We start from the raw sequence: 27,353 nt of genomic DNA, 5'->3' as shown, positions 1-27,353 counted from the left end.
ACTACTAGATTAAACTACTGTAGCCATGATGGAAACATGATGCAAATCTAGGTGTAACCTGCCTGTTGCAGCTTTTTGACCGTACTGGTGATGTACTGAAGGTGAGCTCCACCCCAGAAAGCCTCCGCCTTGGTGGTGGCGGGGGACAGGGGCCACCGGAGAGCGTTGCCTTTTTGCCCCTTCCCAGTGCTAATCCCACGCTGCCGACTGAACCCCTGCTCTCTCCTTGCTGTCCATCACCGGATGGATTTGCCCCTTTTAGTTCTTGATGCAAATGAGCAGTGTTTGAGGGAGGTTAAATACATTTTAGGTTTGTTTTGACACATCCACCTGCAAGGAAGGATGTGCTGAAAGACGCATCTTTGCAATGCCAGGCAATTCTTCCTTTGGGGTCTGAGATACTAGCTCAGGAAAACAAACAATTTGCTGCAATTCAAGTTTCACTGTAATTTTGTGTGGAAGAACATGCAGGCACAGCCCTGCAAATGACAAACAACCCCGTGTGCTGCGGCTGCCAGCTGCGGCCCAACCGGGAGGCAGGTTTCCACCCGCCTGGGTCTCGCTGGCGGTGTCCCGTGCTAGGCTCCACCACCCCACGGCTGCAAAAATAAAAGCTCACACACCTGCATCGCCTTTTAGTACTGCTGTAAACCAAAACGGAGCTCAGCAAGCCAGAGCGCATGGCTCCGACTTCAGACAAGGCATCCGACCAGCACCTCCTCCACATCTGGTGTCTCCGCTTATTTTGAACTATCAGTGCGGGATATTCGAGTTCTGCTAACCGAAGACATCTCGGGCAGAGATGCTGGCACTTCTTAGACCAAACACTGGGAATCGGTGAAGCATTTTGGGGGTAAAGACAATGCGTGGCTAAAGGTGTGCACAAAGTGTGATCCAGTATTTATTGCAGACTGGATTTTTTGGACTCCGCCCAGTCGCTTGCTCTTGTCCAGTAACTGAGGAATTGCTCTTGCTACTTCCCTGCTGGGGAGCCCCGGCAGTGCCAGCCACGACCGCCACCACCCGCTGTCCGGCACCGCTTGCCGCTGTTCGACCGCACGCCCTGGCCTTTGCGCGAGGAGCGAGGGGAGACGCGGCCTGGGACGGGCAAAGCCCGCTCGAAGAACGAGCCCTCGCTGCAGGAATCGCAATACAAATCCCAGCTTTGCGGGCTGCGGCCGCAAGCTGCTGCAGGCAGCCTTGGCGGTGGCCCTGCCGCTGGGGCAACGTCTTCCCGGCCTGGGGGAGCCGCTTGCGCTCCGGGAGCCCCGTCGCTCCTGACCTCTTCTCCTCCCCCCGCACCCGAGGAGCGACCCAGCAGCACCCGGCGCAGCTGCGCCCCCGTCCCTGGCTCCGCTCTCATCTTCTGCGTGTTTCGGCTGAACCGCACGGCAGCGGTTAGGGAGCCGCTCCGTCCCCCTCGCCTCAGCCCTGGCTCTGCCCGGCTGCTCCCGGGGGCAGCGGCCGCCGCCGCCGCGCAGGGAGGGCGGGAGGGAGGGAGGGAAGGGGGAGGGCGGCAGGGAGGCGGGCCGGGGGGCGGAGAGGGGGGCGGGAGGGAGGGAAGGGGCGCGGAGAAGGCAGGGAGGGAGGGATGGCGGCAGTGGGCTGTCCCCGCCGGGCGATGCCCTCGCCTGCCGGGCTCCCCCGACCCTCCGCGCCGCGTCCCCGAGGCAGCGGCCGCGTCGCGGCGGCGGCGCCCGGTGAGTGCGGCGGGGCGGCGGCGGCCGGCGCGGGGCGGTTCGGGGCGGTTCGGGGCGGTTGGGGCCGGCGCGGGGCGGCGGCCGGGGGCTTTCGCTGGCGGCTCCGCGCGGCGGGTGCGGGAGCCCGGCGCTGAGCTGTGCCCTGGCGGGGCCGGCGGAGCTGCGCGGCGAGGCCGGGCCCCTCGCAGGGGGGTGCGTTAACCTGGGCGGTTTGCGTTAACCTGGCCGGTTTGCGTGTCCTGGCCAGTCTGTGTTAACCCAGCTGGTTTGAGCGTCCCAGCCGGTTTGTGTTAACGCGTCAGGTTGGCATTAACCTGGCCGGTTTGCGTTAACCCGGCTGGCTCGTGTGTCCTGGCCGGTTTGCGTTAACTTGGCCGGTTTGCATTAACTTGGCCGGTTTGCGTTAACTTGGCCGGTTTGCGTGTCCCAGCTGGTTTTTGTTAACCCGGGCAGTTTGCATGGTCCAGCCAGTTTGCATTAACGAGGCCGGTCTGTGTTAACTTGGCCAGTTTGTGTTAACCCAGCTGGTTTGCGTTAACCCGGGAGGTGTGCATGTCCTGGCCGGCCGTATTGCCACCGCTCTGCCAGCACAGGTGGAGCGACACGAGCTCCGACAGCCCGGGGCTGCCTCTGGCACATGGTAAACTGCACGTTGAACCCTTCGTCCCAGGGCCTTTTCTTGGCGAAGCCGATCAAAACCGCAGCAGGCCGTGTCTCTGGCACCGTGAGCATCCCCGTCCTCACCAGCGGCTCTTGCACGTTGAGCTGGGAGAAGGAAGTGCATTTTTCACAAAATACAAAATCCATGGGAAGTAAGGGGCTGCTGATGTCTTCCAGCGTAGTAAATCTCTTAGAGAGGGTAGTGTGAATTCAAGAGAGGCAATATGGGAAAGACCTGACCTGGTTGTTAAATGAAGTAAAATAAATAAATAAATAAAAAAGCTGGATCATGTGTTGCCATATGAACAAGTGAACGGCGACGTGGCGCCTGCCTTCACTTCTGCACACACTAGTTCTTCACATCCTCTGAGAGGTGGTGAAACACGAAATGTGTTATTTCAGCCACCGCGGCAGCGGGCTGGGAGGATTTCTGACACGCAGTTTGGCTGTTGATTAATTGCTCGGCATTTTGCAAAACTTTATCAGCCCCTCAAGCGTGATGCTTCTTTGCAGCTTTTACCATTGCATCTTGCAGGCGCAAAGCAGTCGTAGGGGTGTTGTCACCCCGCGCCCGGAGCCGGTGTCGGCCGAGGAGCAGGAGGCCCGTCCGGAGTGGCCAGCGCCCTGGTCCCACCCGTGGCACTGCCGTTCCCTGCAAACTCCCTGAACTCGGAGGCGGAGGAGGCGAGGAAGAGGAGGCACTCCCCGAGGTAGGTGGGCTGCATGGCGCAGGTAAGCCTTTGGGGCAGGGCAGCGAGGGAGTTGCATTCACTGGAAGTAGCCCTATTTCAGCAAGAATGCTAAAAAAAGGGTATTTTGAGTTCCAACTGTGAAGGTAGCAGAGGGCGCTGCTGGTCCGACCCTGGGCAGACGGCTTTGCCGGAGGAGCATTGCCGCATTAGCCTTGTTCGTCTCAGTTGCCTTCTGATTTCCCAAGTGCTGTATGCTTGGGCTCCCCTCGGAGGCTGACGTGCTGCTGTGTTTTAGGGGGACCGTTTCAGTCTGTCACGTCTTGAGCCATGTGAGAAAACAGACAGCAGGAGACTCGCTTTGAGCTGTGGCGCTCCGCTGTCGCTCCTTAGCCTTGGTTGGGACCCAGAGAGCAGCTTTCCCACAGCTACCGCGTGCTCTGTGGGGCCGGCCCGCTCTGCAAAGCCCGCTTCCTCTCGTGGACCCCCGCTGCGGGGGGAGGACGTCTTCCCGAGCAGGGGCTCCCCGGGGGGTCGACAGCGGAGCGGCGGAAGGAATGAGCCCACTCCCTGAGCACCCCGCGCTCGGCCCTGCGGGGGCTGATGTGCAGCTGTAAAGCGCGGTGTCCGGGAGACAGAAGTGTTTCTCTATGTTTAATTCTCCAATTTCTTGTTGCGTTATTGTAGCTGTTGAATATATTCATTGAGCTGAATGAATCCCCATCTGGCAGAGTCCGTACCACAACATTTGCAACTTCAGCTTCAGTTCTGGAGAGGGAAGGGAATAAGATAAGAAAGGGAAATGATGCACAATCCTACAGAGAGTTTAACTGGATCAGCAAGCTAGGATCTATGCAAGTGTTCAGAGTGAGCGCCAGCAGTTTCTTCTTGTGTCAAACTGGGAAGACTTAAAGCTTTGGGTTTAAGGTTGCACTTTTAAAATAACTAGGTAAGTGAGTATAGGTCCTAGTTTCAAAAAGTTACCTGGGAGTCTTAATCTCACTGCATGTCGTCAGGGCTTGGCTTCCAATTGCGCTCTAAAACCAGGATTTGGAATCACAGTCACTTACACCAATTCTATTGTTGTACAGCCACATACTTCTGACGTTTATACTAAAATACTTACTGAGAAAATGGGATTTATCATAGGACCACAGTAATGCGTCATCAAACTTGGAAAATGTGATACTACAGATCAATGGAGTTTGTGTCCAGTCCCTTTGCAAGATGGGACTTCCAGCTTTTCCTTCGTTACTGAGGGAGGCATCATTGCTCGTCAGTGAAAAACCTCGCTGGAGTGGTGCTTACAGCTGCACTGACGGGGGATTTTTTGAGCGTATAGCAGATGGCACCCACTGACCCAAGACAACTTGCAGATAATTCATTTTCCCATTCAGTGCATGTCCAGTGCTCCTGGGTGACACCCCCTTCCGCAGGGATCAGAGGCTCAGATCTGTCAGGGTCGCAGTGGAGAACAGGAAGGTCCTCACTCACTTTTGCAGCCCTACAAGTGAGCAGCACCGTGCCCCAGATTTCTTTTCTTCTCAGGAGACATTAAATGTTTGATTAAAAGAGGTTTCCCTTTTCTCTGCACCAGCTCTGGCTGTGAATACCTGTGGCCCCTCACTCCCCTCTGAGAAGTGCGGTGTACTGTGTGCTGCAGAGGGGGCCGGAGCATGGGATTGCAGCAGGTCTCCCAGACAAGCACCTGTGTCCCCCTGATTCCAGTTATTAAATGGTGTAAAGCAGAACCCAAACTCAGCAGAAGTAGTTAATACCATAATGTCAACCTAAGCAGGAAAACAGATGGTTTATACAGGCACGTCTTGGACTAAGAGTAGTTGAAGCTTCACCAAGCAGAGATATAGTAAACAGAGAGGGGAAAAAAAGCCAGAAACATCAACCATTGCTTATCCATTCATGTAGAAAGTTTTTCTAGTCTTTCATTTTTCAGGACAAAGCCACTGGATGCTGTCCCACGCAAAAATTAAGTCATCTGTTTGTAAGGATTAGCAGCTCAGAGATTGAGATATTATTCATCTTGGGAAGAGATAATTTTTGACTATCCGGGACCTACCTGAGGCAATGCTGAAGTCAACCACTGTCGTATACCAGAGCCGGGGGAGAGACGACTGCGGGTGCACGTGAGGATCGGAAGGAGAGGCAAGCAGGTGCTGCGGGAGGACTGGCTGAGGCACGAGGCGAAATAGGAGATCTTGTTGCACCCTCTGCGCTCGCTCTCACAGTGGGACGGGCCGCGAGCATGCTGTTTGTGCCACAGCTAAAGTCATGGCTCAAAGCCCATGAGCTGCGAGATCTTCCCAGCACTTCGGTGGGGTCTGGGTAAAGCTGTATCAGCAACTGTGGTAGGACTGGCTGCTGCTCTTTCTTCCTCTGTGCTCTTTAACCTTCGGATGAGCCTCACTGAGTGTAGGTGTATGCCATTTCTTTTACAGAGACAGAAAGCCCAGTCTGTGACATTGTCAAAATACCTGAACTGAGCTGTGGCTCCGCTTTCATTCCTTGCCATTACCAGGTTCCCATCTCCTGCCTCTGTGTCTCCTTTCCCCTAATTCTTGCTGGCAGGGAGGCTCAGTGCTTGTGTCTCTCCGGTGACATTCAGGGGTGCACTGACTTCGCATCTGATAGAAAATGACTGTTTCGCTTGGATACTGTTGGGAGATCCCGGATGCTGCAGACGGCCAGAAGCAACTCCACAAATCCAGCCTCAAGAACTAGGTGATTTGGAGAGCTGTGTAAAATATTTTTCATGCTGGAGTTACTGCTTTGGAAGCAGCAGATCTCTCCTAAAGCATGGAAAAGGTGTACCAGAGGCAGGAAAGAAATCAGCACGAAACTGCCCTTTTTTTCCATACAATAACTGAAGGAAAGCCGGGATGGCTGAAGAGGAAAGCAGTATCTCTGGGTCAGTGTCATATGTTCTGACTAATAGTATGTTCTTACTGTAAAACATCTTACCAACCAAACAGAGCAGAAAACATCAGGTTATTATATAAGCGGTAGGAGAGGTGCTGTTGGGTGGTTGCTGCAGGAACAAGCGATGCTGTAAAGGGACCGCATGAATAGGAGAAGAGCATAGGTAAAGAACACTATGCTCAGGCCAGGGTTCATCATTGGTGCCAGCCTGGGGGAAGGATGAAGAAGGTGTGAGGCCAGGTAGACTCTTTACCTCCTCTCTGCAGACTTTTCCAGGATGCGGCCACACTTCCCATGCTGAGCAGGGGAACGGATGTGCTCAGGAGGTCGTGCTGGGCTCGGCAGAAAGCTGCGCTGCTCCTGTTCAAGTCCTAGACGGCTTGTGTGGGGATCGCTTGGAGGCATGGGAACTTGCAGGGTTTCAATCTTTGTTGCCCGCTGTTTGCAAAGGACCTGGCCGGGTCTTACTGTATCAGTGGCTGAACAGTCAGTCTGGGCTCCAGAGAACTTACTCTGTATGTAAATCAAGCAGAGGAAAGTTTGGAGGGGCTCAAAAAGGGAAGAGGGTCAGTGCAGGCAGGCAGAAGGCTAAGCCATGCTCTTTTAAATTGCTGGATTCCTTGGGAATAGCAACAGTCTGTTGTACATTGTGCATGGTTTTTTCCTATCCCATCTGCTGGGATATTAACAGTTAAATCCTTGAACTGGCAATGAGTCTTGCTAAAATCTTGGGCAATACAAAGTTTAGTATCTCAAAAATGCAGTGAAAAATGCTTGTTATATGCTTTAAAATCACATGTCCTGACTATTAAAGCTAACAAGTGCCGTAAAGCAAAGATCAGCCCAAGCTTCTGTGGATGCTCAGTGGCAGATCTCAAGAGCTTATGCACAAAGGCAACGTTCTTGTGAGGTTAGAAGCTGTGTCCCAAGCTGCTTAAGCAAAGCCAAGAGAGAGAGCGGTTGGATTTGGCCATTTCGTTGTAATGGAAGCAGCTAATGACCCTTGAGTTGTTTAGATGCTTGTCTGAAGTGTGGGTAATACAGCCCTTCTCCAGTTTCAATATGCCATTGTTGCGGTACTCAGCGGCCTTGCAGTAAAGCTGGCTTCTAAGTGGGGAAGGGGAAGGCAATCTTCTCTTCGCTGAATAACAAGGCATCTGCTCCATGCTAGCAATTGTCTTTAATAGCGCAGAGTGGTTAAAGGCCTCCCGGGCCGCGATCTGCACACATGCAGACTGCACAGTGTGCTGTTAGTCTGCAGGATTTGTTGTTCAGAGGCAAAAACAGTGTTCAGGGGATTTCTTGCTTTCTGTCATTTATCACACGTATTCATAAAAATACTACAGCTGTCAGCACTTCCAAGAAGAGCTCCACCAAAGCGCTGAGCGGGAGGAGAGCTCTTCTGGTGGACACGGAGGACCCTCCCTGCGTCCCGTTGCGCGGGTGCCTGGGGTTCGTGTGCTGCAGGGGACATGCAAAGCTGGAGAGAAGGGTGAGGTGGAGTATTTTTAACTGGCTCTTGATGCTATTTTTTTCCTCCCAACACTGCTTAATTTAACTTGAGCTGTCATGCATTGAGCATTAAAGGAAAAAGAAGGAAACGGTGCTGGCAAAGAGATGAGTCCTTTCCGTTGAACATCCTCACAATAGCAGTTACATCTTCTGAAACCAGGGCGTGTAACTGGGGCTTGTTCTTAGACCTTCTGTAGCAGTAAAAGTTTATAGCCCAGAGAAATTTCTTGCATTGGTGTTCATAATTCATGGCTCCTGCGGGACTGAGGGAAAGGCTTACACTGCATATGTGGTTTCTGTTCATAGCCACATCAGTTTAAAACAACCTAAATATCCTGCATGGCCAGATACGGAAAAGGTGTCTGGGATCTTCAGTCACATTATGTCCTGCCCTGCTGCAGGAAGGACATAGAGACCTTGAAAAGCTGTCAGTATGCAAAGAAGAGATTTATTTTCCCCTTTTCAATATATAACAGAATTCAAACCATTGCAGGACTTTGTGCCATCTTAAACAGCATTTGGAAGTGAACAAAAAGCAACTGTTGAAGATCTAATGTTCCGCTAGACCAAACCAGACTCAGTCCCGATGTGATCTGGATGCATATCTGCTACTGAGCCAGCTGCTCTTCTGCTTTCCTCCAGTTCCTGCATATTCAGGGAGGTTAAGTTGCCTTCATTTATCCGTGCTGCTGGGATTTCACCAGTTTCATGTGCGTCAGACAAGGTGAGCCGAGGGCGGCACACTACGCTGAAGCCAGAAGAGGGTCACTGGATCATTGGGTTACTGGGGTTTATGTATTTAGGCTGTAAAGTGCAGCCAGTAAATTACAGCGTACAGAGGTTAATGGGGAAGCACCATTTTGCATAGCACAGAGCAGTGAGATTTCTGCAGATCTTATAGCAAAGCTCCCAGCTGATTTGCTTTACAGTGCTTAATATTTCCTGTTATTCTTCCTTTGTAGCTCTTGGTAGTATATTAAAACCTGCAGTTTGAGTCACGTCCCTTACTGGGAACAGTCTAGCATATTGCATGTAGATGAATATCAGACGTCTGCTTTACACACAGAGGGTGAAAGGGCATTGGGAAAGGACTGCACAAAGCAAAAGTCTCACCCTGTTGATGATGTAAATTTTGAATGTATATGTATTTTATATCTGGAGAACTGGACTTCATGTGCATGGGCAGTATTGTGAGCTCAAGACTTTAGCTGCTTCTTCCCTCTTGAGAAATGCATTTTGCATCATGCTTTTTTGCAAAACCGCAGCGTTACAGTCTGTTGGAGTGTGGATGTGATGGCCTGCCTGCCATCAGCCTGTCGCCTGTTCTCCCAGCCCGGTGTACCCCTCGCATTAGTCGCTCAGAGGTGGAGAGCTGAGGCTGGGCAGCCTCGTGCGGTCCCGGTGGTCTCCTGCGGTCCGGTGGTCTCACGCAGTCTGGGCCCTTCGTACGCCGGCGACTGCCCCCCTCCCGGCTCCTCCTGGAAGCAGCCAGCAGCCAGGGCTTTGACTGAGGCGATTTTTGCGCTGCAAAACTTGCCTCTTGGTCAGTCTGCCAGAACCCAGGTTTGTTGACCTTCAAAGTGAGCATCGCAGGTTTTCTGATTGCCAAAGCATTACTTCAGCTGGGGTTAAAAGAGGTAAGAGCCTTGAAGCGCCAAGCAGCAATGAGACACTTGATCAGTAGGAAAGATATGTTTAACAAGAGGTTTTGGGGGGGATATTTGTGGATCCAGAAAGACCATGTGAGTGAGCACTAGTTGTATGTGCATGAGCTGTGCTGGAGACTGTGAGCTGGAACGCGGTCATCAGTTGTTTGGTTCGGTTCAGCTGATTATTTTACTTGTTAGAGGTTGCTGGTGTTATCAAAAGCTGGACCGGAGCCTGTCCTTTCGGTGGCTGCAGTGGGGTGGACTGCATGACGGGGGCATCCCTTTCCTGAAAGGGTCTGGCTGAAGGACTGGGGTTGGGAAATAAATCGAAATTGCTGCTCCTTTGACCTTGGAAATATCATTTTCTCTCCCTGTACTTTGTTCTTGCACCTGTAATGGAGCAGCAATGCCTTGCAATCTGCAGCTGAAGATGTGCTTGGTTCCTCCGTGACACAACCACTCTTGCAAACCTAGACCAGACAAAAAAGGCAAGTTTTGAGTAGCGTGCAGCAAAAGGGCCGAGGCATGGTAAGGACGAGAGGGGAGAGCAGCCATGGATCAGCCTTGGGGAGTTCGCTGAGTACTCTGGGGATTCCACAGAAAAATATGATGCTTTCCATACAGAATTTTCTTTGTTCTTGCATTGCAGTAAAATGACTGATTTTGATCAAGCATGAAAAAAAATAACTTGGACAAGAAATGAAGCATGGGAAGTGTGAGGGAAAAGGGGAATTTCTCAAAGAAGTTGAGTGTCAAGTTTAAAAGAAAAATACTAAGTAATCCCACGCGTTAAATGTGTTACTGGTGAACATTACAGTGCTCCGGTCACACATTGTTTCTTCTAATTATTTTCCAGGTGGAATAATTCTGACTGCTTCTTGTGTCTGATCACCAGAAAGAAATTAATAGGATTATCATTGCTGTTGCTTAATTTAGGTTTAAATGATTCACAACTAGCCTTATATTTAAAAAAAAAAAACTCTCTCTCGAGAGCCTGCAAGCCTGGTGTTCTTGACTGACTCAGTGCTGCTGTTTCCCTAATGCCTATAATGCTAGTTTTTGTGTTGGCCTTGCAGTACAGAGCTGCTGTTAGCAGCCAGCGGGAAGATTTCAAGTTCTGTATTGATTCCTTTGAAGTTTATGGCTGCTGGTAGCAGCAGTTACTAGGTCTTGTTCAAATGGCTATGATATAGACCGTTTCATTTCTTAGTATCAGGCTAAACCTCCTCCACATCAAAAAGATTTATTTTTATACTTAATTTTTCCAGTATATAATTTCTCTCTCAGAAACTGAACTGAGGAATTTCTCTGTGGCATTAACGCAGCTCTGTAATGCTGCTGTATGTATTTCCATCTTCCCATGGAAAATGTGTCCTTGTGGGGCCCCGCGGCCCGGACAGGGCTCGTGGGCACGTTGTTCCCACCAGGACTTGGATGAACCGGCCACTATAGCCACGTGGCATAGGGCAGATCTCTCCATTCGGTCTTCCTCCGTTTCCCTTTCTGTTAGAGTTCAGGGAGACGTTGCTTTCCTCTTCAGCCATCCTGACTTTCCTTCAGTTATTGTACGGAAAAAGGGCAGTTGCATGCTGGGGTTTTTTCCTGCCTGTAATACACTTTTTCTTTGCTTCCCGAGCAGTAACTCCAGCATCAAAAATATTTTACACAGCTTTCCAAATCACTGAGTTTTTGAGGCTGGATTTGCAGAGTTGCTTCTGGCCATCTGCAGCTTCCAGGGTCTACAGATGGAGTTGTGGACACTTCACATAAGATCTTCCCCTCATCCTCACTTGCGCTGAGCTGCGTATTCCCAGCTGCAGATAAAGTGGTGTTGCTGCATGCCCCCTCACGCCAAGATCCTTTGAGATAAAAACCTCTCTATAAATCAATGGAGCATTAGTCAGAGAGTCAGAGCAAAGCTGACACTGACTGGCCAGAAAGCTTCGTCTTGCACAGCCTGTTCCAGTAGCAAAGCGTTTGCTCCTGTTGGGTGCTTCTTAAGCTCAGTGGTAGTGGCTATTCCATTTCGTGCTGGTCTTGCTATCTCATTTTGGTTATTAGTGACTGTAACGGCAGCCATTCAGTTCAACGGGCACGTGACGCTCGCTCGGAGAGCCCGTGTGCGTGTGGCAGAGGGCTGAGCTGCTCTTCGTGTCCTGGCAGCGTTGGCTCCTCGCTGTCCATCAGCCTCAGCAGGCTGCTGGGCTCCGACCCACTTCCCGCGTCTCATGGTTTTTTAGCCTCCCTGAGCCAAGCTGGGTCTGGTTGCCCAATTCCAGGCTTTGAGGTGTTACTCTCTTCAGGATGCGAAATACCTAACCCTTCCCTCCCCTTTGCACAGGCTGGATTTGCAGAAATTTTGAGGATCTCTGGCTCTTGCTGCGTTGCAGGTGTGCGGTGCACCTGAAAACCAGCTGTCACAGTGTAGCTATGGTCCGTAGTTGTCCCGATTAGCCCAAGTGGGGGTCAGCTTGGCGTTGCACTGTGTAAAGGGGTGTCCTCACCCTTAAAGCACACTAACAAATTGGGGCACGGCCTCCAGCGAGCCCCAGGGCCTGGTCCTGTTGCCCAAACCCTCACAGCTAAGAAAGTTTACTTCTGAAAGAGCTGCTCTCCTTGACCTATCTATTTTTGCCCACACATGTGGCCTGCATTGTCCTGAGAAAGCAATCGTGCTGCTTGAAGGCCCTTTATTTTTAGCTAGCCCAATTTTTTTGTCGTAGCTTAGTGGGAACTCATCCTTTCAGTTTAGCTCCATCACAGCTCGTTCTCTCTTCTTGCATTCGCTGGCTCTTACCCAGTTCCCTGATGCTCTTTGTACCTCTGATATTTTGCTCAGTAGGTTTCATATCCCCTTTTCACCGTTTGTCATTTCTCTTTCTTTATGTTCTCCCTAGTCTCTTCCACTGCCTCAGTTCCGTGGCTCAGCTGTGATTTGCTTGTGCCTTCGCTTTGCAGCAGGGACCGTGCTTTCAAAATCGCAGAGGCAGGCCGCGGCGTTTGTTCTGGATCCCAGCAGCCCTCCACAAATGAAACGTTCCCTCCCGTCTGCTCTGATAACCTTGGCTGTGCTTCCCCTCATCGCAAACGTCAGGAAATTGGCAGTGGTGCTCTAGCAACACAAAAATCAATAGCTGCCTCCTCTGTTTGGCTTAGCCCTGCTCTTTCTACTCTTACACTGGGTAAAAAGGAATGTTGTTTCCCACAGCTCGGGAGCTGTGATATATTGATACAACTCATCCTGCTCCGCCAGTGACACATTTATTTTTCACAGCCCGTCCACACAGCCTGGAGCAGCGGCTTGTGCTCTGCGTTAGGTCACGGAGGTGTGGGCTCAAAAATCAGACCAGGATAGTACTTTCTTGTTGTGACCGTGGAGCAGTGAGCGCAGACTCTAAGTCACTCCTGGATCTGGGTGAACTGGCTTGGTAGCAAGGCCAATATTCATTTCAGTTTCTGAACATGTCGGTCCTAGAGAGGTGCATGTACAATTCCCGTCAGAGCTATGGCTCTGAGACAAAAAGAAATTCATTATGAGGACTGCAGATTACATTGCAAACTGCCTTTATTATTCCCTGGACTGCTACCAAAAGGCACGGTGTGATTGAAGGAACAGGAACAGTTCTAAGGTCCTATTTCTTGGAATTCTTTGGGGCTATATTTGTTTAATTTGTCATACAGATACTGTTGGAAACCGGACAGCCTCACTTTTTTAGCTGTATGAAGCATAACACAATTTATAACGTTTACTGGGGGCTAAATCTCTGCTGTAAATCAAGCCAACTCCTGTTTATGTCCTTGAAAACTCTTTCTCTTAGTAGCCCTGCTGATTCTTAAGGCACTGGACTTCAGAAAAGCTTTGTTCTGAGTAGCTGCTGTGCATCTTCCCTGCATCCCCGTCCCCCGCTTTGTCAGACTGGATTTTATTTTCCAGCACAGCAGTAATAAGTGATTACATGGAAATTAAAGTGTGAGAGAGAAAAGAAATGAGACAACTGGAAGGTGTGATTTTGATGCCTGACCCCTTTTTTTCCTGCTGCTAGAGTTGCCCCAGTGACCAATATAAATTATGCCAAACCAGGATATTTTTCTAAGCCCTGGGTGTTGACAAACAACAGACCACAGGGAATCACATGCTTAGCTATTTCCTGCTGAATGGCTTTATCTGGACTTTTGCATACTCCCTACGTTGATTTTTGGCTCCTTATTAACAAAAAATGTGCAGTAAAGAATTTTGTTGATGATACATGAGCCAAGAATTGATTTGAGCTCCTTTTACCGTTTTGGCACCGAAATGCCAACAGAGATGAAATGTTCTGTAGTAAACACTGTTCATTTAGTTGTGGCAACAGAAAATATGGCTGAGTGGGTTAGGGGGAGGAACTGATGAGTCAGAGGATCTGTGCTTTGCCTGGTCATGTTGCAGGATCGAAGGGGATCTTTAAAGGGCTGGGAAACAGCATGTTCTCTGTAAAGGTAAATATGATTTTATTCCCTTCCCACATATTAAAACAATTCAGCATTGTTACTGGACTGTCAAAATATAGCGCTGCCTTTGGAGGTGCTTCTCTGCCTTGTAACTACCACTCTTCAGCTTACTTTAGCTTACTACCACTCTTTAGCTGCTGCCTAACAATTCCTAAAAAAAAAAAAAAAAAAAAAAAAATTGGGGAATATCTTCTGTGTGTCTTGCTATTCATCCTCTCAGCAGCGTGTACCTGGCTTAGACATGATAATCTCACATGGTGACTGATGCTCCTAGGTAAATAGGAGCACCCATGGTCCTGTTTCACCCTCTACCCTGCACTTGCCTGAGAACAGCACCCTCTCTTTCCTATCCCCCCTCTGTGGACAGAACGCAAATACGCCCAATCACTGCTGGGAATACCTAATGTCCTGGTTTTCTTGACCTGAAGGAACCATTAAATAAAAACATAAAAATAACACTCCCTAGCAAAGCCAGCAGTGTAAAGCTTGCAGCAGCATGAGCTGGAGCATTTGCTTGGGCTGTCTGTAAGTGACAGCACTCCTTTCCCTGTAGGTCGGTACCTTCTGCGAAAACTCCGCTCAGTGTGAAAATAGGAAGAGCCAAATCCTTAATCTCATATGGAAGAGAAGTCATAGCTGTTGCAGCATTGGAAGGTGCAAGTACATCTGCTTCCTAGCAAGATGTACTTGACTGCTTTGTACTCAGTGTAGTATGGGATAAGAAGTGTGTGCATGTGTGTGTGTGTCTCTCTAAATAATTTGCGAGTCTTCTGGTAGCATTCACTGCCTTTTATCTCTGACTCTACGCAGAGCAGCAAGATGAAGGTGCAGATAGGCTTTGTGTGTTGCATCTGTTCAGTAAATGCAGTTATTTGGACTCTGCAGTAACTACATGTTTCCCTCATATTATTCTTGTATGAAACCTGCTGTAAGATCATTCTAAGATAGGACTGTAGGGGAGCTTAGTTGCATGCATTGGTTTTATAGGTATCTCAGGGATGTACATTGCAAGAGAAGAGAGCTCCTTTGAAAGAGCTTGAATTGCAAGCTGTTCAGTGGCAAGAAATAACTATCAGAGTATCATCTGCTTATATTAATCATGAGGAAACTATGGTGGAAGTTTTGCTTTGGAGGCTTTCAAGTGTAGAAGTGCACACTATGAGGATTTTTGGCATCTCTGAGAGTCTCTGTAAGCAAGTATTAATATATTTGCATCAGAGGTGGAAGAAAAAAATCTGTGTCCCCCCAGAAACATTCCAGAACAGCAAGGCCCAGTCATCTGGACCAGGCAGGAGTCACATTCCCTGATCTAACTGCTAAATCTCATCATCTTTCACTGCAGCAATACCAGAAGCAAAACCTTTATTCCAAAGTGCCCGTTCACCAGCATGTGCTGAAATAACAAATACAGGATGTGAATATAGACATGATGGAGTTATTCCTGTGTAAGTTCATAAGCTGACATCCAGAGGGATGTGTGACGTATGTGCCACCCCTCTAATGTTTATCTGTCATTATTTTGGGAATAGATGTTTAAAATGAAACGAAGTCATTACATCTGTTTGTTTAGGATGATTCTGCCTTCCTTATCACACAGTTTGCCACAGTAGCTAAATATTGTGTCATGCTTGGAGCCCAGTCCTCCGTCATCTCCCATTTCTTGTCCCTTGAAACTTCACACAGCATGAACAAGGTCTGTGTAATTTAAAAAGAAGGCCAAGGAAGATACATCTTGCTGCTACTGTGTTAAATTTGGTAGCTTTGTTGTCTAGCAGGAATATTTTTTTCCCCTCATTGTCTGCAATGCTGAACAACAGCAAAATGTACCTTGGAATATATACATGATATGGCATTTATCTGTGATTCATACCGTCTTTATAAAAGCAGTCAACAGAGCTATCTGCCTCATTCCCACTCATCAGAACACCCCATCTCTCTCATATCTTGTTCTTCTTGCTCTTATTCCTCTCATCTGTCATTTCCATGACATTTTTTCCCCCCGTATTAGTTGTTCTTTTTCCCTGCTGCACTAGAATTGTGATTTCTGGTAAGACTTTATCAGTCTGCTAGCAGACTGCAGAACTGCTAGCTTCTACAAATTAGCAATAATGAAAGAGAAAAACAAAAGAAGTTCCATCCATAATCAACATGGGGTGTGAGGGTGTTTTTGCATTTCCGTCTATAATATTTGCCTAGAGCCTGACCGCAGCTCTTTGGCCCACATTCCCCAGTCTCCCACTGAAGTACTAGCTCAGGTTGGACCAGTTTAGTTCCTGTGTTCAGCTGATGCTGGTGCTTGCAGCCCAGCGTGGCTGTGCTCCAGCAAGCGCAAGAAAGAGCAAGAAAGGGAGACCAGTGTGTCACAGGCTGCTCCCCTTTCATTTGCTTGCTGATGTCATTTAGTATGTATAAATGTAGCATGCTTTTGGAAAAACAGGAATGTCTTAATAACTGAGAACTTCCCATGGGTAAATGTATCACAGAATCACAGAAGGGTTGAGGTTGGAAGGGACCTCTGGAGACCATCTAGTCCAAGCCCCCTGCTCAAGGAGGGTCACCCAGAGCACATTGCACAGGATCGCACCCAGGCAGGTTCTGAATATCTCCGGAGAAGGAGACTCCCCAACCTCTCTGGGCAGCCTGTTCCAGTGCTCTGTCCCCCTCACGGTAAAGAAGTTTTTCCTCACGTTCGGATGGAAGTTCCTGTGTTTCAGTTTGTGCCCGTTGCCTCTCGTCCTGTCTCTTATCCTAGAAGTGCAAGAAGGCAGCACCATGTGGGAGGTGCCGATGACAAGAGCTGTGGCGAGTGGGACGAGCGTATCGCAGTCGTCCCCTAGCCATAGCTCCCCAGCCCCAGTTACAGCACTGGTTTCACGTCTGGGAAACTCAGGGGTCTGCGTAGCTGTGGGCATGTCACCGCCTGCATCGAAAACGTTTTGGTGCTTGCTGCCTGCTGGTGCCTGCATGTTTCTGCAGATCTGGGAGCTCGGCGTCCTCATACCTCGGTGCCCTCCTGTAGCAAGGAGATACCGCTGGCGCTGCTGACCTCACCCGAGCGTTAGATGCTAAAGGACGCTGAGGAAGCCAGATACTGAGGTTAGCTGGCTGGCTAAATCCTTAGCTAGACGAAGTATTGGATTTGGATGGAGCAGTAGGCATTCACATAAAGCAAATGAAAGCAGAGCAGATAAACGGCTCGGCGGCCAGGACGCGTCTCTGTGTCTCCAGGGCTGGCTCTCACGTGCTCTGCAGCACGTTCAGCAAGTCCGTGAGCGCTTGGCCGAAGCAGGGCGGCAGTCAGGTAGGATTTGGTTCAAATTCTCCATCTGTCAGGGCATGCTGTGATTTTTTTAATGGCTTATTTCAGCTTGACCTAAATAAGCAATTGCGGGGGGGAGGCAAAGCTTTTGACGCTGGCGTTTCCTCAAGAAAGCAAAGTTGCGAATAGTTGAGGTGCAGCCGGCAGTGGCCGCTGAGCTGCTGTCCCCTGTGCTCCCCAGCCACCCCGTCCTGGCGCCGCGGCCCCCCATGCGCCTCGGCATGAGCACGTGCGGCAGGAAGGCTCTCACCCTGCTCAGCAGCGTCTTCGCCGTCTGCGGCCTGGGCCTCCTCGGCATCTCCGTCAGCACCGACTACTGGCTCTACCTGGAGGAAGGCACCGTCCAGCCCCAAAACCAGACGACGGAGATCAAGATGTCGCTGCACTCGGGGCTCTGGAGGGTCTGCTTTTTGGCAGGTATGACCTTCCTATGGAGAAGTTCTCACTGCTGAGGTTTTTGTCGTGTTTTCTGCAGAAAAGGGCACGGGCAGACAGGGTTTTTAGAGGCTGGGCCCAACTGTGCTTCCAGACTCCCGCCCAGCCACTGGCAAGGCATGTAACTGCCCCGTGCTGGCTTCATCAGTCAAATGGATATGTTTTGCTTCATGTGCAGGCATGAGTCTGGTTCCTTCCTGCCGCTGTGGCCCCTGCCGGAGCTGCCTCCATGGGCCAGGACCCGTGGTCCCCCTTGGGCACTGGCACCAAATGTTTTTGTCCCTGGAAAATTTAGATTCAGGTCAGCTGAAATGTTTCCTCTGTTCATGCTGATTTTGATGAAGCGATTTGGCCGAGGGGAGAAAGTTTAACAAAACCCATATAAATGGGGATTTCGCACTGACAGTTTCAAAGTGTTGTCAAGTTTGAAACACTGCTTTGAAAAAGCCCTAGGAGAGAGGGACTGAGACCTCTCCTGATATGACCTTAAATCTTCTGGCTTCCGAGTTTGTGCTTTTGTGTTTCAGGGAATCCTTTTTTTGTAATCCCACGTTCTGTGTCACATGTTAAATATCTGTCCCACATGGAAAGGGCCTGTCACCCCACCACTCGCTAGCCACCTTACCGTTGTACAGTCCTGAGAGACCCCAGCAAGCACAGTGAGATTTGGAGCTCTCTGATTTGAAGGAGCAATTGCTCGTGCTAAATTCATTGGAAAGAGCAGTTTGAGAATGAGGATTTTACCTGCTGTTCCCATCTTGGAACCTGTTATTTTTCTTCTTCAGTATTCCCACAAAAATGCACTGAATGACCAGCACTGTACTGATAGAGCTGATATGTTTCTGAGCAAAACGCTGGCCTCCTTCGCGTCTGTTCAGCCAGCTATCGCTCTTTCAGCAGGGACATTTTGAAAGGCAGGAAGCTGATCTCTCAGTGAGATTGTAGTTAACAGATACATTCTTCAGCACCAGATACTAACACTCAAGATAGAAGCAGCACGAAAGAGCAAAATTGCTTTTATGCATGCACTGAAATTAATTTTAAAGACGTTTTTCACAAACACACCCCCAAATAAAAAACTGCAACTAAACTGCAGGCTTGAATCAGTCTCTCTTTCCTGCAGGTGAAGAGCGTGGCCGGTGCTTCACTATAGAATACGTCATGCCCATGAACGTCCAGCTGACGTCTGAATCGACAATCAATGTCCTGAGTAGGTGATGTTTTGCGGGGTCCTATTCTTTGCAGCCTGCAAAGCACAACGGGTCACTAGGGACCCCCCTAAGAAATCCCCTCTGTGTCCTCGCTGAGGACACTCCTGCTTCACTGGGGGTGCTGCCACACCAGGATGCAACCATGTCTTTTACTGTGTGAATCATCTGATGTGCTCCTAAATTTTTGGGTGCATCTTTTTCTAATGGCAGGAAGCTCGCAGAGGCTGTAAACAGTACAATTTCCTTTCACAGCCTGTTCAGCGCTTTAGGTTTATGGAAGCATTTGGCTTTATATTCTCCTCTCAGTAATTTGCAGCAGTATTTCTTCTGCAGCGGTCAATTTTACACATTACCCAGTGGGATGAGTTAAAGATGGAGCATCACAGCTCTGACTATAAATTCTGTAGTCATTTTTGATTTAATAAGTAAAAGTCTTGAGTAAACAATTTTGCAGCGATACTGGAGAAAAACACAGGTTCTGATGGGTGGGGTTTTTTTCCCCCTGTGTAATGCTCCACATGGAAACCCTCGGAAATACAAACATGAACGGATGTTTCCGCCGAATTGCTGCTTCAGCCGCCTGGTTAGCAAAGATGCCTGAGGAGAGGGGGACCCTTGCAAGGGCCGGGGGCCATGCAGGAGGAGCGGGAGCGAGGAGGGACAAGGTGGAGCCATCCGTCCAGCCAGGGGCAGGATTAACCTATTGCACTTTCTTCTGCTCCTTTCCCAACCAGAGATGATTCGTTCTGCTACCCCTTTCCCTTTGGTCAGCCTCTTTTTCATGTTCATTGGTTTTATACTGAGCAACATCGGCCACATTCGGCCTCACAGGACCATACTCGCCTTCGTGTCTGGAATATTCTTCATCCTGTCTGGTGAGTTTTGTCAGCAAAAATTCCCCTTGATCATGCGTCTGTCAGGTTTTACCGCAAGCTTTTCTGTGGCCTGGTGGAGGGTCGTGAAACCCCAATCATTTGACTGTTTGCCATGAACTATATATTTTTAAATATTATAATTCATGAACGTGAATATATTATGAATATGAATATTATGTTTCAATTTAATCTAGTCCACAGGTAAAACTGGTGCCACAGGTAAAATAGCCCACATGGCACAACCGAAATCTGAGCCAGGTTCACGCAGTAGTTTTATAGGCAGAATTCGCCACTGAGAGCAGCAATGTAATGGCACACGGGGAGGAGGCTGCCAGCAATACCGAAAAAATGGCATTGTGAGTTTGGGGCCATTCATGTGAAAATGTTTCTCTTTTGGACTGTTTTTGGAGGGGGGGAGGGTACTTAGGCATTTCTCAAAATCTTCTTTCCCCCAAGCTGAAGTGCCTGCCCCTACCCGGGCACCACGATGAGGCGACCGGGGCTAGCAGATGTGACAGGCTGGTGAGCACTGACCTCAGGGATGCAAGCCCTGCTGGACAAAACAAAAATCAATATTAATATCACATCCTGCGTGCTATATCTAATTAGAAAGAAGCAGCAAATTCTTGACCATAGGGGACGTTCATTTTGATACTTTTCAGCGCTCTCGTTGCCCACTGTCTCGGCTGCTCACTTGAGCTGGTGCCTGGGGGGCTCCAGACGTGACCCCCAGCTGCGCTGGTTTGCGGTTACCAGTGCTTGCCTGCCAGCAAGACTCACCCGAGGCAGCCGTGCCGCAGGGAGGCAGGAGGAAAAGCCCCCGCAGTTATTCCCCCAGGAGCAGCTCCTGTGAGTGCAGGGTGGGGAGAGGACACTTCTCACGGTAAGTCGGTCACAGGAGAGATCTGAAACCTCAAAATAATCAGCCAGGATATGTCTGCATCAGACAAGTGAATGTTTTATTCATGGTGTTATCATAGCGTTAAACAAATAGCTGTGACAGCTGAGCTTTGAAGCAGGCTCCTACACCATGCACAGTTCAGAGGAACTTGCTTAAGAACATAATGGTTCGACTGAAATGATTTAAATGCCCTGGCTTAGTTCAGTAGGGAGCAGCCTGTTTCCCCAGGCATTTCAAGCGCAGCCTGCCTGTTTGCGGTTTCACCTGCAAGTTTTGTCTTAAGGAGGTGCTTCATGAACCTCTTTGCACCTAACGCGTTTCCTGCTGCCTTTCTCCCTCGTGTCTCCTCAGGTCTGTCGCTGGTGGTGGGGCTGGTTCTGTACATCTCCAGCATTAATGACGAGATGCTGAACAGGACCAAGGACTCTGAATCTTTCTTCAATTACAAATACGGATGGTCATTTGCTTTCTCTGCTATCTCTTTCCTTCTCACGGAGGTACTGGCCAGCTGTGAGCTCTGTGACATGCCTGTAATGAGCGTATTCTATTCTCAGGTGCTGGGCACTAGAGGCTGTAAGCAGAAAGAGGACAGTGATGGGTTTTAAAGGCAGACCCTGAGGTCAGATGAGCAATATATAGCATGGTGGGAGGCACATGTTGTGAGGTGACAGAGAAACCCAAGCCTGGAGCGCTCATGGGGCCGATCATCTGACGAGTGCTTGAATCAAAAGGAGGAGGAGATGTTGTCCACAGTATTTATTGTAGGGTCCCAGGAGCATAGGGAAGAGAAAGGGCTTGCCTAGGTGTCCTGTCTCTCTCTCCTCTCCAGAGCGCCGGCGTGATGTCCGTCTACTTGTTCATGAAAAGATACACTGCCGAGGACATTTACCGCCCTCACCCCAGCTTCTACCGTCCCCGTCTGAGCAACTGCTCCGATTACTCCGGGCAGTTCTTGCACCCGGATGCGTGGGTGCGTGGACGCAGCCCTTCGGACATCTCCAGCGAGGCATCCCTGCAGATGAACAGTAACTACCCAGCCCTGCTCAAGTGCCCCGAATACGACCAGATGTCCTCGTCCCCGTGCTGAGCGCCACACGCCTCCTCACCTCCCTGCGATGAAGAGGGCACAGTTGCGGTGTCCTGACTCCGTTTGTCATTTTGTAGGCCACTCTTTCAGGGCAATTCTCTATTTATAGAATCATAAATATAACAGTAGAAATTGGTTATGTAACTGATAATATAACCAAGACAATTGGGATATTTTCCTTTCTTTTTTTCTTTTTCCTTTTTTTTTTTTTTTTTTAATTCTTCCCCGTAAAGCTAAAGTCTCTCTGAAGCCCTGTTCTTTCAGCTCTTCCACACACACACAACGTGCCGTTGAGCAAGCGGTACTTCTGCATGTGGAATAAATCCAGGGCTGGGCTCGATAGTAGAGAAAAGATAATCAAATAGAACAAAGAACAAGAAGAAAGTGTATTTTTTGGTTTAGGTAGGCTGCAAAAGTTTGTGCATTTGATTGGTTGTATCCTTTAATCATAGATTTACTGTCCTAAAGGCGAGTTGGACTACAGAATTTGTGTAAATTTACAAGTAACAGTCACCATTAGAAAAATAGAAATTATAACTTGATTTGTTATTTACTGATTGATATCTCTCTTTGCTGGGTATTACTTTTAATCAGGCAGTAACAGGAACTAGCTCAACTAGTTCTCAATGAGAGAGAGTTAGGTTGTTGTTTCTCTAGGGCCATTTGCAAACTGTTCCTTAAACATTGCAAGTTAGACCCCCGTGCACCTCAGCCCAGGGATGCCTTTACTGTTCGGGGTGATTCAGACACCCAGACTTACTCCATAGTCCGATAGTCTGGAGGTCTGAAGAGCAACTGGGAGAATTTCAGTGCAGCTGAAAACTACCTAAAAGCTTCCCATTGGAAATCCTAGGCATAGGAGTTAGGTGGAATTACGGCTACCTGAGTATGGCCCAGACAGAAGTGCAAATTATTTAAAGCCAAGATCCCAAACTGGTTTAAAGTGGCATAGCTGAAATTAATGAAGCTAGTCCACTGTAGCAAAGTAATTGGCTCATATATTATTTTTGCAGAATATGGTATTTTAGTTGCATTTCATACTACTTTTTTTCTGTTTTGAGTTTTTAATTTTAAATATTTCATATGATGCATTTTGGTCTTAGAGGACCAAAAGCTGCCGGGGTGCGAGTATCAATCTAATTGTAAATGAAGATTGGGGAACAAAAAGGTAATGCTCCCTCATGCACTCGTTTGGAAAGTGCAGGCTCGTCACCTTGCAGAAGAAAGCTTTGTCAAAAAGCTTTTGTTCTTTTATTTCTGTTCCTGTTACTTCAAACCTTTTTGAAATTGTCATTTGTGCAAAACAAAACCCTCCAGGATTCTTGGTACACTTGGGCTTGTTTCATCTTATTGTAATTTAAACAAATAGAATATATGCACTTTTGACCTCATTTGTAACATAATATGTAATGAATGTTGTGCTGCTTCATTATTATTTGTTTATTATTTATTAACTACTCCAAACTAGGGTCCAAGTCCTGGAGCAGCACCCGCTATCTGTGTTGACTGTGACGCCACAGGGTCATATGGGACCTCACTATATGTGTATATGCCAGACGACTCTCGTACAAGATTATTTCTTGTCCAGTTCCTTCAAATAAGGAAAGTAATGTATATTTAGTGTCATTTACTCCTTAATTTGCTAAGTTTTAAAACTAGGGCATCTTTTTTGTACGTACAGTTGTATTTACCTGTAATTTTTGTATTTCCCTCAAGCATCTGTTTCTCATTCTAAAAGACAGTTTGTACGTAGGTCAGCTTCTAGGAATGGTCAAGCATTAAAGAAAAAACAGCCATACCGTCCGGTGTTCAGACTTGTTGTTCTTCATCTGTTCACCCCAGCTAAAGGTAAAGCCCAGCCTTTTAATTCACGGGCTCCGAACTCCCTGTCCAGTGTCATGCAAATGGTGTCCTAGCAGGGCTGACATTGGTTAAAATCAGCCAGTGGATCCCGAAATGTGACCTCAAGAGCTTTTGGCCTTACAGGAGTTTACAGCCAGCTACCAGCCCTTCCGCAGCAGCCAGCCAGGCTCCAGCCGGCATGCTGAGTGGGGGGTTTGCAATCCTGCTAGGAAGGATTGTTTCGACCTAGTTTGATGTTAGTGGTTTTGGTGGCTCAAAGCCGTTGCCTTTGCATCTTCCTCTTGTCTTCTTGGAGTTACTCTTGGAAGGGAGACCTTGGGTATTGCCAAGAACCAGAATAATTTTGATGCTCAAAAAACCATGAGGGTTGTCCCACATGGCTGTGGTCTCTAGCATGGAGGAGCTGTTCAGTGCAGTTTATCCTGTGCCACCTAAGACATCTCCATCCCAGGGTGGAATTTTCCTTTGTGCTGTTTAGATACAGAATTTTTTGTTTTATAACTTAAATACTTGCCCGCATAAACAGAAGACAAAGAAAACTTCACGCCTTTCTCAAGCCCCCAGCAGATTTAGCAGAGTCTAGGGACAAATTAGAAAACTAAATTATTCTAATTCACAGGAGAGCTCATCGTCATGTGGCTCCATTTGTGAGACCAGGAGTTCACACGTTTACTCAGGGAGCACAACCCTCCGTAAGTGCAGGACTGCTGAAAGGTAGAGGTTTAATGCCTACAAGATTTAAAGCCTTAAACTCCCCAGCTCCATTCGTGCACCTCAAATGGGACGTCAGGCCTCTCTGCCGGCTGTTAGAAAGATAATTGCTTGGACAACACTACGTAGAAAATTGTTTGCACTCTTACAAGCAGAATATCTCACGTTTTGCATGAATGAGTAGTTGGTGTTGGGACCCTTGGTGCACACATCCACATGCACTTGAACTATAACGCTTAGAGCAAATTACTGGGAGTAAGGGTTAAAAAAGTTCAAAGCTGCCTGATATATACCTAAATTTCACTGTGCTCGCTGACACTTCTAAATACTACACCAGGCTAAAGCTTTTTCTTTCACCTGCCATCAGCCTCCCACTCAACATTCAGCAATGCAGCTCAGCAGGCTGGGTGACATATGGAGTTCATGACACGGGGAGGGATAGACGGTAACTGAAAAAACAGCACGTGGGAGGCGATTGCAACTCCAGCCTGAGAAGATCCTGAGGAGCCTGGTCACGAAGTGGAGCTCGGAGTCGTTCCCAGGGAACCCCTGAGCATCTGTTCCAGCAGGTGATCCCAAACTGCAGTGGGGTCCAGGCGTCATGGAAAGGGGGGTGGCTCAACTCGCCAGGTAGGAGCATCCCGGGAAACCTTATTGAACGTGGAGGCACCGAGGGTCAGCAGAGAGCAGTCAGGCCAAAGGAGCCTGGGGCAGCCCCTGGCTCCAGCCCTTCCCAACGTGGCCACAGCCAAAACGGGGGCTGCAGCCCTCTGGAGACCTGGCTGTCCTCACGCGTCCCTTGCTGCAGGCCCTCCGCACCGGGGAGGGAAAGCGAGGCAGCGATGCCCGCGGGGCGGCAGCCGCTCGGCAGCGGGGCCTCAGCAGCAGCTCACTGCGGCCGGGTGCAAAGCCATCACGGGCTCGTTGCATGCAGCTCAGTGGTCTCTAGAAGGCTTGAAAGTCTTTATGTTGCCTTATTAATACTCTTTGCTGGGGCTGTATATTAATTTTCCCTGACATGTCAGACCCTATGGGCTATTCAAGGTATGCTAAGACATTAAATAAGCTTATTCTTCCACGCCGTTCACTTGTTAGCCGTGCGGATGGCAGCCCTTCAGCGGTGAGGAGCGCTTTGTACGCAGGCAAAATGTTCACCCGCAGGAAATATTCCTCCACTAATGAGAATTAGTTGTGAGGGTTTTTTTGTTTTTTCTTTCTTTCCACCTGAGATTTTTTTTTTCTAGGTTCACTGCCCGTGAAAGACTAACATTCACGCCTACCTATAAGAAACACCATTTCCTCCCCACTTTCCTCATCTGTTTTTAGGGCCTTCTGGTGGGTTTTTCTCTTCCCTGCTGCAGAGTCCCTTGTTGCATGGGCTGAGCTGTTCAGTAATCTCTACTGCCCTGAGAACCACAGCACTACTTTATTTTTTCTTTCTGCAAACGAGCTGAACCGCAGCCGGCTGGTGCATGGCAGAGCCCGTGGCGGGGGCAGAGTGGTCCCCAGCACCGCCGGCTGCGAGCGGCTCCCGCTGCTGCCGGCACCAGTCCTGCGCGCTTGAGGTGCGCGTTACTCATCCGACCTTTCCTGAGCGCGCCGTGGGGTTTCTACCTATCGCCGTCGTGAGGATTTCAGATTGCAGACCATTCCCAAATTGCAAACTGTTCCCATGGCTACAGTAGCTTACGGAAAGGGAGAGGCTGCCTCTTCGCTTTATCCGTCTGGGAGGTTTTTGTATATCTGATATTTTGCGTTGTGTGGCCTCCGTGGCCAGCGGTTGCAGCAGGGCTGGCGATGGCTGTGGTGAATTCCTTGGGGCATGCATATCCTTAATGGTAAAGCAGGCCCCTGGATACAGCTGTTTAAGGAGGAAAAAAAGTCACTCGGGACGGCCTTTGATCTGCAGCAGTCAAGAGTTGCGTTTTAGCAAGGGTGCTATCATGTGTGTGGTGTGAGGGTGCCCATCGCCCCGGCCTCTGGGCAGCAGGGCTCGCAGCCAGCCGTGCCGCAGGCGGATGCTCCCAGTGCTCCCGTCTGGCGGCCTGGCGGCAATCTCGGCGGTAGATCAGAGCAGGTATCACCGTATAAGCCTCCTCCCCTCCTCTCTTTCTTGCCTGTTTTCACACCAGTTTGTCTTTTCTGAGTCTCTGACCAATTCACTTTCTTCTAATGAATTTTGTAAGAAAAGAAACATGCTTTCTTTTTCCTTCTTTTTTCTTTTTCTCCTTATTTCTAATATAGGAAAGCAGCATTTCGATCAAAAGACTAGCCCCACTTGACTGTGTTGCCAGGCTCCTATCCCAGGGGCTGTATTTAAAGAATATGTCGGCTCTAACTGGCTGCTCTCGAGCTCCAAGTGATTTGTAGCGCAGCGTTCACCAGGCTCGGTCTGGCGTTTTTAATCAAACCACCTCAGAAATCCCTAAACCTCACCTTGCTCTCCCTTTCCAGTGAAAGCAAAATTATTCACACATAAACGGTGATTAATATGCCTTGGAAATACGCGGTGCCAGCGTTCAAGGTTATTCCCCAATAAGCCATCATTCTTGACGCGAGCGCCCGATAAATCTTTTGGCTGCAATGAGATGCAGCTGCTTTTAATCTTTAATGTTAGGGCAGCGTGAGTTCATTTTTCTAAGAGGAAAACCATGTGTGAGCAGGGTGCAGAAAAGGTGTTTGACTTGCGCACACTCGGACTTGCAGCGGTGTAAACCTCGGCTGATGTAGTTACGCCTGTTCAGAGGGCTGTACGAGCCACCACGTCAGTTCGGGCCAGGCTTATTTGATTTTTTGCTTAAATTGATCGTTCTGGAACAAAGCCCTTATTACCCTAACCAGGCCTAACTGCAGTCAAGCAGCTGTAAAAGGGCATCTAGACAAATCCCCAGCCCTGCGGTTGGGTTCTCTGTTCCTAATCAGCAAAGTTGTGGCTCCTTGGGCTCCAGCAGGATCTGTGTCGGTACCAGAATTAAGCCCACACTAAGTGCTCTGCTCAACAAGAGCCGTCCTAATGTATATGCTTCAAGGCCCCTCATACTGGGCTTCTGTAATAGAAGAAGTGAAGTGCACAGATGAGGGGAGAGCAGGGACAGGTGCCCATAAATGTCTTATTTTGCCATCATGATAATTTCTTTAATGAGGTGTCAATTCAAGAAAATGTAACCTCGAGAGCCTCATATCCGCCCCGCGTTTTGACACACGCCAGCCGCCTGCCGCAACGCGAGGGGGAAGAATCGGTGGAGAAAGCAGGAAGGTGTGATTTAATTAGTAAGAGTTAATTTGAGTAAGTACCGAAATGTCATTCAGCTTATCT

General features: G+C 49.0%; 1 protein-coding gene across 4 annotated transcripts; it reads left to right on the top strand.

The window, feature by feature from the left end:
* The first annotated feature begins 1,544 nt into the window (after positions 1-1,544).
* CACNG5 (calcium voltage-gated channel auxiliary subunit gamma 5) lies at positions 1,545-23,261 on the top strand. 4 transcript variants are annotated; one of them, XM_064522753.1, is made up of 10 exons: positions 1,545-1,700; positions 2,896-3,070; positions 7,333-7,478; positions 7,992-8,222; positions 9,552-9,635; positions 17,136-17,371; positions 18,513-18,599; positions 19,335-19,475; positions 20,728-20,873; positions 21,206-23,261. In XM_064522753.1, exons 6-10 carry the CDS (start codon positions 17,164-17,166, stop codon positions 21,461-21,463), a joined length of 840 nt encoding a protein of 279 aa, XP_064378823.1. In that variant the 5' UTR covers positions 1,545-1,700; positions 2,896-3,070; positions 7,333-7,478; positions 7,992-8,222; positions 9,552-9,635; positions 17,136-17,163; the 3' UTR covers positions 21,464-23,261. The 4 variants fall into 4 exon arrangements, with proteins under 4 accessions (XP_064378823.1, XP_064378824.1, XP_064378822.1 ...); XM_064522754.1 differs by lacking the exon at positions 7,333-7,478; XM_064522755.1 differs by lacking the exons at positions 1,545-1,700; positions 2,896-3,070 and adding an exon at positions 3,254-5,975.
* The last annotated feature ends 4,092 nt before the right edge of the window (positions 23,262-27,353 follow it).

Source organism: Dromaius novaehollandiae, chromosome 18, assembly GCF_036370855.1.
Source record: "Dromaius novaehollandiae isolate bDroNov1 chromosome 18, bDroNov1.hap1, whole genome shotgun sequence".
Classification (NCBI taxonomy): domain Eukaryota; kingdom Metazoa; phylum Chordata; class Aves; order Casuariiformes; family Dromaiidae; genus Dromaius; species Dromaius novaehollandiae.
Note: the sequence above shows the minus strand (reverse complement) of the source record. Positions and strands in the feature narration are given on the sequence as shown.

What these genes read in the sequence shown, in the direction of transcription:
- CACNG5 (XM_064522752.1), top strand. Translation starts at nt 17,164, where the DNA reads ATGCGCCTCGGCATGAGCACGTGCGGCAGGAAGGCTCTCACCCTGCTC. An exon ending in GAGGGTCTGCTTTTTGGCAG is followed by an intron (nt 17,372 to 18,512) that starts GTATGACCTTCC and finishes TCTTTCCTGCAG; the next exon opens with GTGAAGAGCGTGGCCGGTGC. An exon ending in ATCGACAATCAATGTCCTGA is followed by an intron (nt 18,600 to 19,334) that starts GTAGGTGATGTT and finishes TTTCCCAACCAG; the next exon opens with AGATGATTCGTTCTGCTACC.